This window comes from Choloepus didactylus, chromosome 1 (genome assembly GCF_015220235.1).
Source record: "Choloepus didactylus isolate mChoDid1 chromosome 1, mChoDid1.pri, whole genome shotgun sequence".
In the NCBI taxonomy this organism is placed as follows: domain Eukaryota; kingdom Metazoa; phylum Chordata; class Mammalia; order Pilosa; family Megalonychidae; genus Choloepus; species Choloepus didactylus.
The window spans coordinates 79,089,254-79,110,360 of NC_051307.1; the positions used below are offsets into that span (position 1 = coordinate 79,089,254).

General features: G+C 38.5%; 1 protein-coding gene across 2 annotated transcripts in view; it reads left to right on the forward strand.

The window, feature by feature from the left end:
* The first annotated feature begins 7,504 nt into the window (after window positions 1–7,504).
* SIDT1 (SID1 transmembrane family member 1) overlaps window positions 7,505–21,107 on the forward strand; it is a 134,787-nt gene continuing 121,184 nt past the window's right edge. For both annotated transcript variants that reach the window (XM_037839207.1, XM_037839281.1), the window contains exon 1: window positions 7,505–8,414. In XM_037839207.1, coding sequence (XP_037695135.1) covers window positions 8,193–8,414 — 222 coding nt within the window. In that variant the 5' untranslated portion in view covers window positions 7,505–8,192. The remainder of the gene's footprint in view (window positions 8,415–21,107) is intronic.

The window sequence follows — 21,107 nt, forward strand, 5'->3', positions numbered from 1 at the left end:
CCTTAGCTCTGCCCACACAATTGAAAATAGTCCATGTATTACACTCACCTCAATTACCATTACCCCATTTGATGGTGCCAGTTATTTTCTGCCACAACCATATCTGCAGCCAAATCTTAGACATGTCATTTCATCCCTACATATTTCAATATGGACTTTTTATGTAATCACAATGCCTTTAACACCCCTAACAAAATTAAAAATAATTTCTAGTTCAGACTCAATTTTCCTCCACTGCCAAAAGTGTCTTTTTATGCTTGGCTGGTTTGAAGCAGGATCCAAATAAGTGTAAACCACATTGTGTTTGGATATTATCTCTATATCTCTTTTAAACTTTTCATCTTAACACTATTCTCCCCGAGTTGCAAGATGACTTCAGTGGCAACATGGAACCATCTTCCTTTTTTCACTTCCAGCAGGGAAAAGTTAAGAAACCTCTCCCCAAATTTTGAATGCAGGTAATTTCTTGCAATCTGATTAGGTTACATGCCCACTCCTGGACCACGAACAGTTTCCTAAAAAAACATCATGTGATCATTGACTTAGAATGATGAGGATCCACTCCTGACCTGAGAATGGGGTCACTTTTCCTGAAGCACATGGTTGTATGGAGGATACATGCATCAGGATGCTTCAGAAAGAAAGAAGGAAGAAATGAATGATGACTAAGCAAGTAACAGTATCTACTATGAGTGTTTTTATGTTCTTTATTTGTAATAATTCCCTGTTTTTTAAGGATATCAAGTTTCTGTCTGCTATAGCTCTTACAAAAATTTCTCTCAGTTTGTTATTTCTCTTCATTCTGTTGATGGTATCTTTAGTAGTAGGAAAGTTAGAATTTTTATGTAGTCAAATCAATCAAAATTTTAATGTGTCTTTTTTTCAAATCATTCCTAGAAAATCTTTTCCTATTTCAAAGTTATAAAAATATTCATCTGTACTACATTTTATCCTAGTACTTTTTATGTATTATTTTACCTATTTACCAAAACATAAAATGCATACAGAAATGTGTATACATCATTAGTTCACAACTCAATGATTTTTTGCAAAGTTAACATAAGCCAAGAAACCAGCACACAGATGAAAGCAAAAACAAAAACAGAACATTACCAGCATCCCAGAAGCTCCCCTTACTCTGTCACCTTCTAGTCGCTGCTCTTTCTAAAGGGTAACCACTATCCTGACTTATAATGCCCTTTAGTATTACCCGTTTTTGAACTTTAAGAAAAGGAATAATACAGTATGTATGTGTGAGTTTGGTTTCCCTCATCATTATATTCATGAAACTTTCGTTTTTGTATTTATTTTTCTCAGTGAAATCTTTGTTCCATCTGAAATTTCCTTGTTCTCTCTCTAGCTACTACTTCTGAGTCTCCTTTAACAGTCCCTCTTCTTTGTATTTGTCCTTTAATGTTACTAGTCCTCAAGAATACTTTATAGACAACTTCTTCCTTTCTCTTCACACGTTTTTACTAGGAAATGTTATGCACTGCAGCTTCATTTACCATCAAGATGCAGATGATTTTTAAATCTTGAGATCTAGTCCATACCCAGTTACTGAGCTCTAAATCTATAAATTCCCATATGCCTTCTGTAGCTCTTCATCTTGATGTCTCACAGACATGTTTAACATTAAATGTCCAAAGAACAATAATACTGACAGCTGATTTTCAATAGAAATGATGGATTCATTCAGCCAAGATGGTAAAAAAGGGACCGTATTTGCCCTCTCATCTGTAACAATAACAGAAACAAGATAAAGTACATGGAAAACAAAACAGTTTTCAAGACATTGGGCATCTGGCAACAAAAGACAGTGGTCACTGAGAGAGGAAAAGCAGATGAGGTGAGCCCTCTAATTGCCCCAGCTTACTGCCTTGAGACGGTTTCCAGGCCATAGCACAGGAAGAACTGAACTGGAGCTTGGCACACTCCCTAAGTTGAGGAAACAGAACTGAAGGTTCAGGAAAACCAGAGACGCTAGAGTTCATAGGGCAGAGTATCAGAGACAAAAGAGCTGTGTATGTACAGAACACTAGAGACTTGAAGTTTCCCCTCAAGTATTAAGGAGAGAACTAATCAGTGTATGTACGTGATAAAACTACCCAAAACTGGAGGAAAAATACAACCCCAAGGATTAGAGGGAACTGTGCCTGGTGCTAACGCAAAGCTCAAAACACGTGCCTGTTACCATCAGCCAGATTGGAAAAGCTCTTAATTTACAGTGCATTGGGTAGAGTACTCAAGAATATCTTGCCTCAATAGTGAGGAATAATTAACCCTATACTGAGCTCTTCTCCAGACCTGCCTAACAAGTCTTAAAAGCAAAACCCCAAATAATCAAACAAATTCCAACAATTCAAATGCATCCCAGAACAAAACTCAAGGAGATTTATAGGATTACAAAATACTCCACACCTGATAAATTCACAATATCTGGCATGCAATTAAAGATTAGGCATGCAAAAAGGTAGCAAAACATGAACCATAATGAAAAGAATAATAGCTCAAAACTGAACTAGAACAGGCAAAGACAGTAGAATCATCAGAGAAGGATGTTAAAATAGGTATTATAATTGTATTCCATATGATCAAAATGTTAAGTAGAAGACAAAGAAGGACCCGTATCAGACTTCTAGGTATGAAAATTACAATGTTTGAGATGAAAAATACACTAGATGAGAGTAAAGACAAATCGGACATTGAAAGGAAAAGATGAGAGAAATTGAAGGCATACCAATAGAAAGATCCAAAATGAAACACAAAGAGAAACAGGAAAGGAAAAGAAAAAGAAAAAGAGCATCCTTGAGCTGTGGGACAGTGTCAAGCAGCCTAGTATACATATACTTGGATACCCTGAAGTAAGGGTGGGGAGGAGGAGAAAAAATTGAAACAATAATGGCTGAAAGCTTTGTTTTTGCCCAAGTTTGATTTAAAAAAACAAACAAACAAAAACTAAAAAATTATGGCCCTGCAGATCCAAGAAACTAAACTAAACCTAAGACAAGAGACATGAAGAAAACTGCATCAGAATACATCATGATCAAATTGCTCAAAACCAGTGGTAAAGAAAATAGTCTTTAAAACAGCCATAGAAAAAAGACATGTACAGAGGAACAAAAATAAGGATAGTATCAGATTTCTCATTAGAAACAATGCAATCAAGAAGACAGTAGAACAACATTTTCAATGTATTGCAGTAAAAAACCTATCAACCTAACTCTACTTAGCAAAAATATCTTTTAAAAACGAGGGCAAAATAAATGTTTTCACACATCATAAACTAAAACAATTTATCACCAACAGATCTTAACCATAAGAAATGTTAAAGGAAGTCCTTTAGGCAAAAGGAAAATGATACCAGATGGAAATCCATTTTTACACAAAGGAGTGAAGAGCACCAGAAATGCTAACCACCAGGGTAAATATATAAGATTATTGTTCTTATCATTTAAATATATTATAAAATAATTGACTAAACAAATATAATAAGAATGTATTGTGAGGTTTATAATCTATGAAAAGTAAAATGCATGGAAACAATAACATAGAGCCAAAAGGGAGATATAGAGATTAGTATTTTAAAGTTTTTATGCTATTCATGATGTGGTATATCACTTGAAGATAGACTGCAATAAATTTAAAAGGTATCCTCTAAACTCTAAAGCTGCCACTAAAATAATAAATGAGTTACAGTTAAAAGCCTACAAAGGAGACAAAATTAGATAATTTTTAAATACTCAATCTAAAACTCAGCAGAAAAAGAGGAAAATGGAAACAAAGATATATGGGAGAAATAGAAGACAAATAGCTAGATGGTAGACTGATCTCAACAGTTACATTAAATGTAAATAGTCTAAACACTCCAAATAAAAGGCAGAAATTGTCAGGTTGGATTTTTAAGATGTTGCAGCCTTTAAGAAGTAACATTAAATAAAGCAGAAGGAAGTTTAAAGATGGAAAAAGATATATCATGCTAACACTAGTCATAAGACAGCTGGAATGGTGATATGAATGTCAGGAAAAATAAATTTCAAAGCAAAGAATATTACCAGGAATTTAAAAAGGTCATTTCATAATAGTAAAAGAATCATTTAATCAAAAGTACATAACAATCCTAAACATGTAAATACCTAAAACAGAGCTTCAAAATCCATGAAGCAGAAATTTATAGTACTGCAGTGTGACAGGAAAGCAAAGGAACCAGAATGCTACTGACTCCAAGAGGAAGCATGCCTTCTAGCCTCTGAAACCATGAGCCAATAAATTCCTGTTGTTATACCAACCCACTGTGTGATATTTGCCATGGCAGCTGGGAAACAGGACAGTAACACACAGCAAAGTTTGTCCAAATGGTTGTTAGTCCTGTGAGAACTGAACTAGTCTGTGAGGCCTGTTCAAACAACAGGCTTGTAGAGCCTATGCCTGTGTTCTACCCTGTTACAAACAACACTTTCAGAAAGCACAGTACAAAACAGAAGCACAAGAAAGAGTAAAAATGAATGAAAAGGCCTGGTTTCACCAAGAATGCCAAACAAAACGGACCCAGTAACAAAACCTGGGTACTAGACAGAGAATTGATTGCCAAAGAACTCAGAAGCAAAGAAAGCAAAATTCAGATCCAGTGCTGACTTACTGTGTTGATGCATCCTTGACAGGCTGCAAGCAGCCAGGCCTTTTGGGTATCACACATGGTCGAAGGCTGAGGTCCACACCAACAGGCAGTGAAGACAGTATCTCCATGGAACCTCCAGAAAAACTATTGAAATAAACAAAGACAACCCAAATTAAAACAAACATAGGCTATTTATTCAGTATACTTTAATAAGGCAGTCAGCCACCATCACTTGTGTCTGGCAGAAACTCAATGACAGATGAGAGTGAAAGAGCTTTATAGTAAAAAAGGAAAAGCTTCAGGTACTCTCTCTATTGGGTTCTCTGTTAGCAGGAGAAAGCTTTCTGGAAGAGAGGACAGGTTAACTAGAAGTGGGATATTTTATGGTTTGCAGAACATATTTGGCTTTCTCCAGGTGGTCCTGAGTTGGAAGGGAGGGCAAGTAATAGGGAAATTCACAGTAATTGACCAATTCCTGACTATTAGTGGACAATTTTTGCAGAGGTTATGGTTTGTCTTCCTATGCTGGTTGCTGAAGAGGTTGTGGGTCAGAGTGCTATTGTCATATGTAGTCTGGCTATTGTCCATTTGTATATTCAGCTCTCACAGTGGAAGTTTGGCATGGTAGATGTTAAAAAACACCTGGCTGATGGAACATATTTCACCTGTTTAACTGTTGAAATAAGAGTCATAAAATAACAATGTTTGTACTAGACTAACATTTTTAGCACACTTTCAAGTACATTCTGCTCCAATTTAGCCTAACAACAACCCTGTGATCCTGAGAGGTTAATTACTTAAGGTCACATAACAGATCCAGGCTAAAAACCAATATTAGATCGTAGTACAGGTTGATTTGTAATATTTCATTCATTGTCTGGTATAGACATCACCTATAGTGGCTTTAAAATAAAGTATTTTGGTTCCATACTATGATAAAAGTTCTGTTCAACTTGCTTCTAATTTCATTACTTGAAAGTTAGGATAAAAGCTTAAAGCAAGGATCATGGCTCCCTTCAAATACCTACAAGGCTATCATGTGGAAAAAGGATTAGGTTTATTCCTATAGCTTCAGAGGACAAATCCCACCCCAGGGAGTGTAAGAGGCAGATTTCAAGTTAGAATGTGAAATACCTTTCTAATAATGAGACACTTGCCCTCAGAAGAATGTGCTGCCTTATAAAAGAGTCCGTTCCTCATCTCTAGCTGTTTTTAAGCAAACTACACATCTAGAGAGTTCTTGTACTGGCCAGGCCAGCTAACTTCTAAGGGCTTCTTAAACTCCAAGTTTACGAAATTGTGTTAAATTTAAAAGAGGCATAGACATTTAAAATATGATAGTTTAAAATCATTCAAATTCTGATGAAATTATTGTATTATGTTTCTCAAAAATAGTGAGCTCTCACTGCCCTCTCCCCTACATGGGACCTGACTCCCAGGGGTGTAAATCTCCCTGCAACGTGGGATATGACTCCCAGGGATGAATCTAGACCCAGCATCATGGGATGGAGAACATCTTCTTGACCGAAAGAGGGATGCGAAATGAAACGAAACAAAGTTTCAGTGGCTGAGAGATTCCAAATGGAGTCAAGAGGTCACTCTGGTGGGCACACTTATGCACTATATAGATAACCTTTTTTAGATTTTAGTGCAGTGAAATAGCTAGAAATAAATACCTGAAACTATCAAACTACAACCCAGTAGCCTTGACTCTTGAAGATGATTGTATAGCAATGCAGCTTACAAGGTGCATTGTGATTGTGTGATTGTGAAAGCCTTGTGGTTTGCAGTCCTTTTATCCAGTGTATGGATGGATGAGTAGAAAAATGGCGACAAAAAACTAAATGAAAAATAGGGTAGGGCAGGGATGATTTGGGTGTTCTTTTTTACTTTTCCTTTTTATTCTTTTTTTCACTTTTTCTGGTAGAAGGAAAATATTCAAAAAAATAGATTGGGGTGATGAATGCACAACTATATGACGGTACTGTGAACAACTGATTGTACACTTTGGATGATTGTATGCTATGTGACTATATCTCAATAAAAATGAATTTTTAAAAAAATGGTGGGCACTATTTTAAACTTTACCCCAGGACTCGTCTGTTAACTAATATTCTTGGAACTTTTCACCCTTATGCCCAAACATTTTCAATAACATTAAAACAAAACAAAACAAAATAAAACCTGTCTAACCCAGTTTTCCATCCACATTGTTTTCTGATTGCATAGTTATAAACCTTTACACCAAATGTATTGCACTCATTTTTGATGTTTTAATAAATTGTGGGAATCCAATTGATTGAATCATAGCAAAAAAGGAAAAAAACTCCCTTTAAGTGGTAAATAACTAAGATTTTAATCTGTAATCTTAAATCTTTGAACAAGATCTTTTTCTTCTTTGTGACTTCTTTTTAATGTTCCTTCAGGTTGAAAGCAATTATATTCTTTTCTGATTTACAAATAACCTGAAGCTGAAATAAAACAGCAGGTTCTCTTCTACACTGAAATTGTAATTATTTGATGTTCTCCCAGGAGTTCGGTTTGAACTTCTTCCCACCCCACACCTTATCTGTCTCTTTAAGCGTTTAAATCTAATCCCCTGGTTTTGGCCAAAAGAGCATTCCTTTTAATAACGAGCTGTGGTTGCTGTCTTTTTAAAAACAATACAGAACCTTGGGGATTCTCCAAAATCTGGGAAGAAACTGCAGGAGTAAAGGAGGCAAAAGGTTACTGCCAAGATGAATGCCTTCTGCATAAATCCAGTTACTCAACAGTCTTTGGCAACTTCCGGGACAGACTTGAGGCGATGTTCGAAATTGTCATCTTTACCATATCTTTTCTGTTTAATGACTGTACATATTTACATACGTGCGCATACGGCAAGGGTGAGAGAAAGCGATGACGTGAGCCTCTGCTTGAAGAATGGAAAGTGATAAGGAAAAACAGGTGTCTGGAAAGAGGTTCTATTGGAGAAAGGAGAATTGAGTACCATTATTCAGAAGGTCAGTTCTCTGCAGGTAGCAGCCTGGAAACCTGAATTCGTGCAACCTATTTGCATTCTGTCTGCAGGCAAGGGTGGCACATTTACTTGAAACGGACCGAATTTCTTGCCCGATGCTGGCCGAGTAGACCCTGGGACGCGTGGATATTGCTTTTTCGTGTCTTCATTGCCGGGTTTTTTGGTTTGTTTGTTTTTGGTTTTTGGTTTTGAGGCTAAAGGGGAAGAGCTGGGTCGAAATTCTGGCCGGATAAGTGGGGGATTCTCGGCCATGAGAAAAGCAGAAGGAAGAGGATTCAGAAGCCGGAGAGGAAAGCAGTAGCCCCCTGCCCCCTTATCCTTCCACCTCCCTTAACCTCAGCCAGTGACCGTCGGTGGAGACCCCAGGCGGCTGCCTCAATGTTTGACTGCCCGTTCGCCTGCGCTTTGCCAGCACTCGCCGGAGGGGCACACCAGGCATCTCCTGCGCTGCGCTGAAGCCGGCACCCAGACTCGCAGGGGGCTTTGGAAGGACCCGCTCTGCCCTCGCCTCCTTCTCAGGCTGCTCAGCTCCGAGGCCCGGGCGCGGCACCCACCATGAGCGGCTGCCGGCGGCTCGCGCTCCTCTGCGCGCTGTCCTGGCTCCTGAGAGCCGCGGCTTCTGGGAGCCGGGTACAAACCCCAGCGCAGCCTCCCGCGCCCCGCCGCGCCCCGGGGGATACCGCCAGGGGCGCCGATTTCGATCACGTCTACAGTGGGGTGGTGAGTCTCAGCACCGAGAACATCTATTCCTTCAACTACACCAGCCATCCTGGCCAGGTAAGACGCTCGCTCCCCTCACTCGACTCCCAGGAACTTGCCTGTCGCTGTCTTGGGTTCTCCTGGGAACCGACCTTGGGAGACATCAGAAACCCGGGGCACGCTCCCGTTTCTCCTCCGAAGCAATAACTACCCTATCCGAGTTGCCGCACCCTCCGCAACCCGCCCCGGGGACAACTCTGCTTAACCTCGCGCCTTCCTCAGCCTGGCAGCTGTTATTTCTGGGTTATGCAGAGGCGCTGGGTTCCAGCTACAGCGCAGCTTCCCTACATGGTCTGCAGGTCCTGGCCCCTCTGCTGTGCCCTTCTCCAGGAAAGTCGCGATTCCTGGGGTTGCCGAGGGGAAGGAACGCACCTCTGTTCCTAATCCCTGGCGGAAAAGAAACCTCATTTCATCTGGATCGATTCAGCCAGAACCTTCTATTTCATAGCGTATGGGGAGGGCGAGCTGCTTAGAATCTAAAATGGGAATCGGGTGAGAATGGACGCACGCTGCAGAGCCTCTGTGTATTCAATAGTCACTTCCTGTGTTTCGGTACCACTGTCACACATACGTGCTTCAGAGAAGCCAGAAGACATGGCCAAAGATACAGGAACAGCAGCCATCCTTTGATCTCGAGGTTTCAATGTGAAACAGGGTGAATAAATTGTCTGAAAGTTTGAGAATTATTTCTGAAAAGAGTTGAGATGAGACAAGAGGGAAAATGACTGTTTCAGTAGCTATCCCTTTGAATATATATTCTGATTACATAATGTAAGAAAATGAATATATTTAGCTTTTTCCTTCTAATAGGGAACTCTCTGGGGCACAGGAAAAAGAGAAAACTCTCCAGTGTACCAGCCTCTGGATCATCTTCCCATATAAATACACACAGAAACACATACATGTTCCTCACTATGCCAACATTTGCTACTCCCTCAGGGAATTCTAGAACCAGGTGATTACTATACCATGATATGCCTCTCTCTCTGACTCTCACTCATGGTCAGAACTTGGAAACCTTATAGCTTCGGGTAGTGAGGGAGGCATGAATTGAGCCAGAGACCAGCGTGCCCATCACCACTGCCAGTCATCTCCCAGCTGTGTGGTATTGAAGTGACCAGAAGATTACCCTTCTTCAATCTTGCACTAAGATGCTATCACCATGGCAATACAGCTCTCTCCCTGTCCTTCCCTAAACTTCAGGTTGTGTGCCCTGCAGTGAGCAGTGACTATGTGCAGAACCATTCCACTGCAGACAAGTGGTAAGGTTAGGGATGGGGGAGTTGGGGGCGGGATACAGTTCTTATTCCCCGTCCCATGTAACTGACTTTCCTTATCTAAAGTAGGGGAATGACAGAACAAATGGCTGACCCCAGTACACTTCATCCATGAGGTGTGTTTCTGACCCTGAAGTTGGCTCAAAACAGATAAAAGTCTGGAAAACACCATGATCTCTGGGCTGTACTGTCAGTCTCCTCCTAAATCATTGATAAGGAAATTCAAAGTTTGTCCTGACATCAGGTTTTGGTATTTCTTGCATTTGTGCTTAGAGAGGGAGACTGACTGCTTTTTGATTGTTGATTTGGCCTTTTCCCATTAGAATTCAGTTTATTCTTCTACTATACCACAGGTTCTACTGTTGGCAGTTGGGGTCACTTGCTTGAATTTTCTAATAAATTGCAAGACATTGAGGGCAGGGCACAGTCATGTTCTGTACCCCAGTACATAGCTGGCACATAAGAGGTTTAAACTTTTTGGAAAAAATGAATAAATAAGTGAAGAAAAGATTAAAGAATCTTTAAGTTGAAGCTAAATATGATAAAATATATATTGTTTTCAATTTAATAGATTGGGAAAATGTGAAGTTATTTTAGTTTTTCATAAAAACAAAAGTTTTAAAAATTGTTTTCAATTATGCCCTTTCTATTTTGCCTGTATGTGTGTTTAAATGCCCTTTATTTTATGAAGCAATGGTGATAATTAGTTTTTAATGTATGTTTTCATAATACAATAAAAAGTTGACAACCCCAAGCAGTCCCCAGAAGTTCCATTAAAATTTTACCAGTCTGAGAAATACAAAGTTGGGAATCATGGAACCAGCAGGTGCCTCAAGTATTTTGATTATTTTAATACTAGTCTGCATTAATATAAATCACATGTCCTCAAGCCTTACAGCTTTCTGGGACCCCTCTTTACTATGTAAATAAGATAGTGGACCCCTCAACCCACTTATTATTGGAAATTGCCCACCTCTCTGTCTGGCCAGTATTCCTGTGATTTCTCCAGAGATGGCATTTTCCTGATCAGTCTGTCCAAACCATTACTCCCAGTTTTGATTGATATCCTCTTCTCTTGTTGGTTCCCTTTGCCTCATGTTGGATACCTACAGTTTCACTCCCGATACTATAAACACAAGGCTGTTGCATATAGCAGGATTTTACTAAAGGTTTAGAATAGCATGGGGGAATTACAGCACAGCATAGGGTAGGTGGTAGGTTAAATCATAAATTTAGACAACACCATCCTAACAATTTACCAGCTCTCCCCCACCAGGGAATTTCTAGCTAATGGTGCTGTCTTTAGAGCCCTGACTTATCAGCATCTTCTTGGCCAAACCTTTCCCAAATGCTGGCTTCCAATTGTCCAGATTTTTGTTATTCTCTCATACCGAGAAATTTAGGCCTCCACCCACTACTCCAAGAGAAGCTCTGCTAAACAAATGACCATCTGTTCCCCAGATCTGTGATTTCCAGAGCAGAAGCTTAGACATTGCTGTTTTTTCTTTAATCTAAGCAAAGTCCTGGTGAGGGATTCCTACCTGCAGAGGTCCTTCCCTACCCACCCCTCTTCAGTGCAACAAAACATCCAGTTTAGAAAAACAAAACAGGTCTAACTTTCGATTTTAAATCATGTTTTCCTTTCCCCTTCAAGCCATTGTTGCATTTGCCATTATTGTTCCTTCAGTTTGGAGAAGGAAGCCATCTCCTCCTACTCTAAGTTTAAGCTTTGGGGAAGGGAGGAAGCGGTTGTGGGAGCTGTGGCTCCTAATCTTTCCTGTCAGCCACTACATCTCCCGCACCAAACACTGCCCCAGAGAACTAAATTCAGCACCAGGAAAAGGCTCATATGTCTTTCAGGCTCAGAGTAATGTAAATATGAAGTTGCCATTAAAAACAAAACGAAACAAAAAACCTCCCTGAAAGAATGGAGTGATTGGTTTAAGGAAGAACAATGAAAATAGTGATTGAAGGTGCAAGTTGGGCAGGATCATGGTAAAGTTCTCTGGAGAAGTGTCTGGAGACTCCCTTTAAGGAGAGTAGGGTTACTCTGTGGCAAACAGGTTTTTCTGTAACTATGAGATGGGAGCCAAACTAGGAGGAAGTCACTTTGTTGGTAAAGTCACCAGGGAGTATGTTTGATTAGGACAGAGGGTGTAAATGCAGGCTTATTGGGAAATGAGACTTTTCTTGTAGAGACAGGGGCGGCACCAGTCAGGTATTTATATTTGAGCTAGATGGTGATAAGAAGCCTTTTAATTAAAAGCCTACCCACTGCACAACAGGGTGTCTTTTCTGAGGTTTTCAGTAACAGAATTCATTGTTTGGCATAGATTCTTGAATTTGAAATGTTTCCCTGGAAATATTTCTTTTATTTTGTTTGTTAAATTTTAATTATATATATATATATATATGATACTTTTCAATGACCAAGGAACAATCCTTGACTTTATTAACACCAACTAGTAGTTGTATACCTAGAACCAGTTATACCAGCGTCTTGGATTCAGTTTCAAGGAGCCTATCCGAAATACATATCTAGACACTCCAGTGGTAACTTCTAGCTATATATATTGCATTACTGCTTGCATAGAAGAATTGAAAACTGATTTGATAGCTCCAGTTCTCCCCATTTCATATAGGGAATGCCTTACTCTTTATACATTGAGACCAAGGAGACTTCCTCTCCTGTCGTTCACATCCTTTTACTGAACTGGACTAGTGGTTGTTTAAGGTGAGATCATCACATTATCACATTACCTGGGTGATTGGGCACCTCCCACATTTTTGTCCGTAGCTGTGGCAGCAGAGCCTCAGTCTATGGGAATGGTGTCTAGGGGCCGCCATTACATCAGTCATGGGCCTGATATTGTGAAGGACTTGCTGTCTACCTGCCCAGACCTGCTAATCATGTGTTGAATGTGTAATGGATGCTGTCCAATATGGTAGCCACTAGCCACATGTGGCTTTCAAGCTTTTGAAATGTGACTAGTCCAAATTGAGATGTGCTGTAATTGTAGATAGAATACATATCAGATTTTGATGATTTAGTATGAAAAAATGTAAAATGTTATTAACAATTTTTATATTGATTACATGTTTATTTTGGGGTACATTAGGTTGAGTAAAATATATTAATAAAATTAATTTCACCTGTTTCTTTTTATTTTTTAAATGTAGCTACTAGAAAAGTTAAAAACACATATGTGACTCATATTATATTTTAATTGGACAGCACTGCTCCATGTACCACAAAACTTTAGAGAAGAGAGCTGTTCATATGTGCTACAGATGACTTTGTTGGAAGAAACGAGTCTTGAAAGAGTCATAATAGATAAGAATCTATATAAGGGGAAAGGCATTTCAGATATGGAAATATATATCCGATTTGTTTTTTGTGGCAAGACTACAGCAGAGATGGCATTATATATTTCCATCAGAAGGCACATAATGTCTGGTTGTCTCTTTTTGTGATGATAGCCACCATTGATGATCATTGCCTAGTTCCTTCAGTTCATTAGGAGCAGCAAAATAGTGATATTTTAATTCTATCATCCGCTTTTCATTTATTAGCTAGAATACTTCTATGATAAGAAAACTCTCTCTCCAAAAAAAAAAGAAAAAAGAAATAAAAAAGAAAAATTTTTAAAAAGAAAAACTGTCCTCATCAACATTTGTTTACCTTAAGCTACTGTTCATAAAAGAAACATGGCATAAATGCTTCATTATTTTCCTTTATTTACCTGTTTTCAAAATAATGTGCCAGTCTCCTAATGTAAAATGATCAATGAGATTTTATTTACCATAATCATGAGCTCATGAATTTAGACATATGTGGTATGTTTCAATCTATTCCAGTTATTATTCTTATTAAAGATCAAAGTGTTCATCCCTGGCCAGTGACAGGCAATTTGAGTTGGCTCCTGAATTCATTTGGTAGAACACAAGTGGTCTCTGACATCTTTGTGGCTTTCCCTTGCTTTCTGGCATAAAAAGATATTTCAAGTTCAATTCCTGTTCCCAACCAAGAATCAGTCATTTCTCCAAGAAGCTCAGGTCCCTTTTAGTGAAAAATAATTTTTAGAGACCCTAGTTTGGAAACTAGGGTCCCTTGTTGGTAACAGGGTGGTCACTTTTTTCTAGGCCTATTCAGTGGACAAAGCTAAGGAATACCTCATATCATGAGTTCATACTGCTATTTTCAATACAAATTCAGAAATACAGGATTTTACTTAACCTCATTATCTTATGTCTGTATCTCCTTTTTCCTGTGCCAAAAAACCTTGTTCACAGACATCAACTTAGTCACTCATTTTCTTTATTCCACAATATACACACAACAGTTTTAGATAACAATACTAACATTACCACCAACCATAAGATTACTGGAAATAGTTTAAGATTGATTGATTGATGATTTTTCTTTATTAGAGATGTTGTGGGTTTACAGAACAATCGTGCATAAAATATAGGGTTCCCATATACCACCCTATTATTAACACCTTGCATTGGTGTGGAACATTTGTTGCAGTTGATGAAAGCACATTTTTATAATTGTACTGCTAACTATAGTCCATGGTTTAACTTATGGTTCACTGTTCAGGTAGCGTAGTTCCGTGGATTTTAAAAATTTTTTATTCTATTACCATATATACAACCTAACATTTCTCCTTTTAACCACATTCAGATATATATTTCAATGCTGTTAATTGCATTTACAATGTTGTGCTACCATCACCACCATCCATTACCAAAACATTTCCATCCTTCCAAACAGGAATCCTACACACTTTAAGCCTTAACTTCCCATTCCCTATCCCTACCCCATCCCCTGGTAACCTGATTCTAGATTCTGACTCTGTTAGTTTGCTGATTCTAATTATTTCCTGTTAGTGAACTCATGCAATATTTGTCCTTTTGTGCCCGGCTTATTTCACTCAACATGATGTCTTCAAGTTTCATCCATGTTGTTGCATGCTTCAGGACTTCATTCCTTTTAATTGCTGAATAATATTTCATTGTGTGTATATACTACATTTTATTTATACATTCATCAGTTGTTGGACACTTGGGTTGTTTCCATCTTTTTGCAATTGTGAATAATGCTGCAATGAATATCAGTGTGAAATATCTGTTCGTGTCCCTGCTTTCAACACTTTTGGGCATATACCGAGTAGTGGGATTACCAGGTCATATCATAATTCTATACTCAACTTTCTGAGGAACCACTAAACTATCTTCCACAGCAGCTGCACCATTTTATGCTGTCACCAGCAACAAATGAGCATTCCTGATTCTCAGCATCCTCTCCAACACTTGGAATTTTTCAGTTTCTTAATAGCAGCCATTCTAATGGTTATGAAATGGTATCTCCTTAGAGGGTATCCTATTAAGTATGCTGAGTCAAATTATTGTGTTTTAAAGTTATTTGGTATAGTTCCTTTCAGTGTGGTTATGCCATCAACTTGTTAGGTTCATTTGTTTCATTTTGCTTTTAAATTTTAGAGATCGTTATTAAATTTTATTTGAAAATCAAAAATAAGAAATTAAAACTTAACAAATGCAAAGCATAGTATATTCAAAGAAGTCTAACTTCTGTTCCTGGCCTCTGTACTTCAGTCCTTCTCTTTCTCTGTAGATAAGCATTTAAAAAAATTTTTATGATCTGGAAAGTAAATTTTTTAAAAAAAGTTTGGATTTTTGTTCCAGTGGTTTCTTTTTACTAATACTTTATAAAATGCCCTTAGTCCTCACTTTTTTGCCTGTTGTCTACTAATTCCTTAGGAAGAGCAATATTGAAATTAGCTGATATCATTTTTTTTCTCCCTCCCTTCCTTCAACCTCCAAATCTAGTTAATGTCTATAAGGCAAATAATGAACTTATTCTACTTTTCATATGTTCTCTCTACCCCCCCCCCATTTTTGGTTAGTTGTACATTACCTATATTGTCTGAGCATATAGCCATTACAAACTATACTGTTTCCCTTATAATCAACATTTAGTCTTCGTTCTACAGGCACATATATATTTAAAGTTTACCATCAGTCCTTATGTTAATGTCTTCTAGTCATTTTGGTTGTGTATAAATAATTCTCTAGGAGATAACTCAGGAAGGACTCATGGGAACAATATTCCCAAAGTTCTATCTTGTTTGTGAAAGTTTTTCTAAGCCTTTGTATGGGAAGATGAGTTTGGATGGATATAAAATTCTTGGCTCACTCCTTTTTTCCTTGAATATTTCAAATACTCCTTTGGGCTCTGGCAAAATTCTGATGACAAACTGATTTTCTTTCCCATGTAAGTATCTTTATTTTTCTACCTGTATGCATGAAAGACTCCACCCTCCTCCTTTTTTCTATAAAATCCAATGGTTTCACAGACTATATCTAGTAGGTCAATTTTTCAAAGGTATATGATACAACCTTTTATTATGAAACTTCAAGGATTTTTTTTTTTTTCAGAAAATTTTTCTTCAGTTAGAGTTTTTAGTATTATTTTGCTCTAATGCTTGATTATCTTCTTCAGAAATTCCATTTACTCTTATGTTGGTCCTTCTTTGTTGTTTTTTATATCAATGGAAACTTTCTATCTCTTTCTTTGTTTCCTTCCTCATTTAAATTTTTTCATCCTTTCCCCCTTCCATTTTTCTAAGACATTATCTAGGTGTTTATTATGTTTGTGCTTCTTCCAAGTATAATATCCATTTATAAAATGATTTTTAATTTAATTTCTAATTTTTTCCTGAATTTTATCACCTCTTTTTTCAAACAGTCATTTTCTCCAATTCATCTCGTTTCTGAACTTTACTAATTCTTATTTACACTGTTATTTCATGGCTTGTATCATTTTCATGATTTTTTAACTCATTTCAAAATATTAGGTTATACTATTCATCTATTTTCAGGGCACAGATTTCTGGCTTATGTTCACTGTCCATAATAATTTTATTCTGTTCCTTATTCTCTTTCTTACAGTAACTTTGTATGGGATTTAACTGCAATCCTTGTCTATTGCTCGTATTTAAATGAGTTTTTCTTACTTTTAGGAGGGAAAGATTTCTGAATAGCTTTCCTAGCTTTCTTCTGTTGTGTTTATGAAGTGATCAAAATGTAGTTTTCTTTCTGAGATCTGCCACCATGGCTCCCTCCATAAAACAGGACTTTCTCTTTCCTTTGCTCCAATAGTCTTTATCCTACTCAATTTAAGTCTGTTCCCAGTTTTTCCTTAGGGCTTTGTCTAGTAAGGGCATTTTGGTTAGCTAGTTTTGAGAATTCATGGGGTCCATACTATGCCAAACTCTGTGGACTTCCTGAAGTATCTCTACAGTCACTTATAAATTAGCACCTACAAAACTTCCTCCTAGTTTTGACCACTGTGATCAGATTAGCGCTCCAGTACTTTCAGTTAGTATCTTTTGAAGAAGATGGTTCTCAAAGATGGGTCTCAAAGCCTCATGCCTTCTCTCTGCACAGTTACTGACACCAAACAGGTCTTTTGTTACCATCCACTTATATTTTAGGGTTTGTGAGGATACATTTTCACTGAGTTTTTTTGTAGATGTTGTCCATGGAATTTTAGTTCTGCTAACCTAGTTGTTCTGTTTTCATAGAGTATTCAGAGAGATTCAAAATACCTGCTGCTAATAACAATATCTTCCCATAATCCTCTGCTCATTGCTTTTTCCCTGTAACTTTTAATTTTAAAATAATTTCAGGGAGGAGCTAAGATAGCAGCATGGAGAGGAGTGGAAGCTAGTTAGTCCCCCTGGAACAACTAATAAACAACCAGGAACAACTAGTAAATAATCTGGATAACTACAGGGGGACAAACATGACTGTCCACTCATCATACAGCAACCTGAATTGGGAGGAATGCCCGAGATCACAGCATAAATCTGTAAGTAAAATCTGTGGATGTGAGCTGAGAGCCCCCTCCCCCATGGCAAACTGCAAAGCCTTTGCTGTGATAGAGAGCAGTACTCTCTGAGCAAGTGAATATAGCTCAGCTGAGCTCCTACTGGGGTTTTAATTACCAAGCATGGACTGCTCAATACAAGCTATGAATCCCCAACAAGCACACAGACTTTTGGTGATGACTGGCACTGGAGAGCCAGAGGACCTCTCTGGGAGGGAGGGGGAGCACAGAGGACAGGGTGCTGTCTCTGGCCAATGGGTGAAACTGAGGGTGGCCATGGACTTGGCCCTGAAGGGGGGGTTTCTGTCCCTTTTTCAGCTCAGTGGAGAAAGCCTCGGCCATTTTCAGTTCCCAGCACTCTGACCCAGACAAGGGTGGAGATAGCACAGGCAGAGAGACTATTGGAATGTAAATGACCTCTCCCCAGGGGGTATATCTTCCCTAAGAGGTAAAAGGTGGTGCCAAGCTCTACTACCCACCTTCCATTCAGAACCACCCCAGATCCTAGGGGAAAACAGCCATGGGCCACACCTCCTTACACCAGTCTGGAGCTACAGGAGGACAGGTGCCACTACCAGGAAGGAAAGCACAGAGACTTGAGGCGTCACAGGGTGTATCAATCTAAGACACCCTCAGGGAAACTGGATACTATTACCTCCTTCTAGATCTGAGCCTGTTCTGGTCTGGGAGAACCTGATTGGGGTAACCAAGGAAAACAGATGCCTAGACCACAGAAAACTACAACTTACACTAAGAAAAACAAAGTTATGGCCCAGTCAAAGGAACAAACTTACACTTCAATTGACATACAGGAATATAAACAACTAGTACTAAATCAAGTCAAAAAGTTTAGGGAAGATATGGCAAAAGAGACGAAGCATATAATGAAAACAGTGGGTGAACATAAGACGCAAATAGAAAGTTTGAAAAAACAACTGGTAGAATCTATGGAAATGAAAGGCACAAACGAGCTGAAAGACACAATGGAGACATACAACAGCAGACCTCAAAAGGCAGAAGAAAACACTCAGGAACTGGAGAACAAGACAACTGAAAGCCTATACACAAAAGAACAGATAGAGAAAAGAATGGAAAAATATGAGCAACATCTCCAGGAAATGAATGACTACACGAAATGCAGGTATGTACATGTCTTGGATGTCCCAAAAGGAGAATAGAAGGGAAAAGGGGCAGAAGCAATAATAGAGGAAATAATCAATGAAAATTTCCCATCTCTCATGAAAGACATAAAATTACAGATCCAAGAAATGCAGCATAACCCAAACAGAACAGATCTGAATAGGCCTATGCAAAAACATTTAATAATCAGATTATCAAACATCAAAGATAAAGAGAGAGTCCTGAAAGCAGCAAGAGAAAGTGATCCATCACATACAAAGGAAGCTTGATAAGACTATGTGTGGATTTCTCAATAGAAACCATGGAGGCAAGAAGGAAGAGGGGTGATATATTTAAGATACTGAAAGAAAAAAACCACCAACCAAGAATCCTATATCCAGCAAAACAGTCCTTCAAATATGAGGGAGAGCTTAAAATATTCTCTGACAAACAGACAATGACAGAGTTTTAGAAGAAAATACCTGCTTTACAGGAAACACTAAAGGGAGCACTACAGATGGAAAGTGTGCCAGTTTGAATGTATTATGTCCCCCCAAACGCCATTATCTTTGATGTAATCTTGTGTGGGTGGACCTATCAGTGTTAATTAGACTGTAATTCTTTGAGTGTTTCCATGGAGATGCACCCCACCCAACTGTGGGTGATGACTCTGATTGGATAATTTCCATGGAGGTGTTACCCCACCCATTCAGGGTGGGTCTGAATTAAATTACTGGAGCACTACATAAGATCAGACAGAAGGAGCAAGCTGCTACAGCCGAGAGGGACACTGTGAAGAAAGCACAGGAGCTGCAGATGAGAGACAGTTTGAAGATGGCAGTTGAAAGCAGACTCTTGATCCAGAGAAGCTGAGAGAGGACAAATATCCCAAGTGCAACTAAGAGTGACATTTTTGAGGAACTGCAACCTAGAGAAGAACGTCCTGGGAGAAAACCATTTTGAAACCAGAACTTTGGAGCAGATGCCAGCCATGTGCCTTCCCAGCTAACAGAGGTTTTCCAGACACCATTGGCCATCCTCCAGTGAAGGTACCCGATTGCTGATGTGTTACCTTGGACACTTTATGGCCTTAAGACTGTAACTGTGTAACCAAATAAACCCCCTTTTATAAAAGCCAATCCATCTTTGGTGTTTTGCATCCTGGCAGCGTTAGCAAACTAAAATAGAAAGGAAAAGACAGGAGTGAGAGGTTTGGAACACAGTTTTGGGAGATAGTAGCACAGTAATGTGGGTACACTAAACAAAGATGACTGTGAGTCTGGTTGAAAGACGAAGGTTAGGAGCATGTGGGACACCAGAAGGAAAGAGGAAAGATAAAGACTGGGACTGTATAACTCAGTGAAACCTAGAGTGCTCAACAATTGTGATAAAAGGTACAAATATGTTTTTACATGAGGTAGAACAAATGAATGTCAACATTGCAAGGTGTTAAAAATAGGGTGGGATTGGGGGAAAAATACAATCAATGCAAACAAGAGACTATAATTAACAGAAACATTGTATTATGCTTCCTTTAATATAACAAAGGCAATATACCAAAGCTAAATGCATATGGGAGGGAGGCATGGGGGAAGGGTATGGGACTCTTGGCATTGATGATGTTGTGTGACTCTTTATTCTACTTTAGTTTAATGCTATCTTTCCTTTTGTTGCTTCCTAGCTGTTACGTTTTCTTTTCTCTCTCTCTCTCTCTCTCTTTTTTCTTTCTCTTTTGTCTCTCTGCCTTCTTTGACTCTTCCTCCTTCTTTGTGGAAGAAATGGAGATGTCCTTATATAGATAGAGGCAATGGTGGCGAATACATAAATACATGACTATACAGGGAACCATCGATTGTTTACTTAGGACCAAATATATGGTGTGTGAACAAAACTGTATTAAAAAAAAATGGGTTAATGAAGAAACCTTGAGAACACTATATTGAGTGAAATAAGACAGACTCATAAGGACAAATATTTCAGGGTCTCACTGATATGAACTAATTATAATATGTAAACTCATAGACATGAAATATAAGTTACCAGGATATAGAATGAGGCTGAAGTATGGGGAGTGGTTCTTATTATGAGCAGAATGTTCAACTAGGGTGAACTTAAATGTTTGGAAATGGACATAGGTGATGGTAGCACATTGTGAGAATAACTAACAGTGCTGAATGATGTGTGAATATGGTGGAAAGGGTAAGCTCAGAGGCATGTATGTCACCAGAAGGAAAGTTGGAGGTTAAAAGATGGGAATGTATAAAACAGTGAATCTTGTGATGGACAATGTCTGTGATTAACAGTACAAATATTATAAATCTCTCTCATGAACTAGAACAAATGTGTGACACTATAACTAGAAGTTACTGAGAGAGGGGCATATAGAAAAAATATATACCT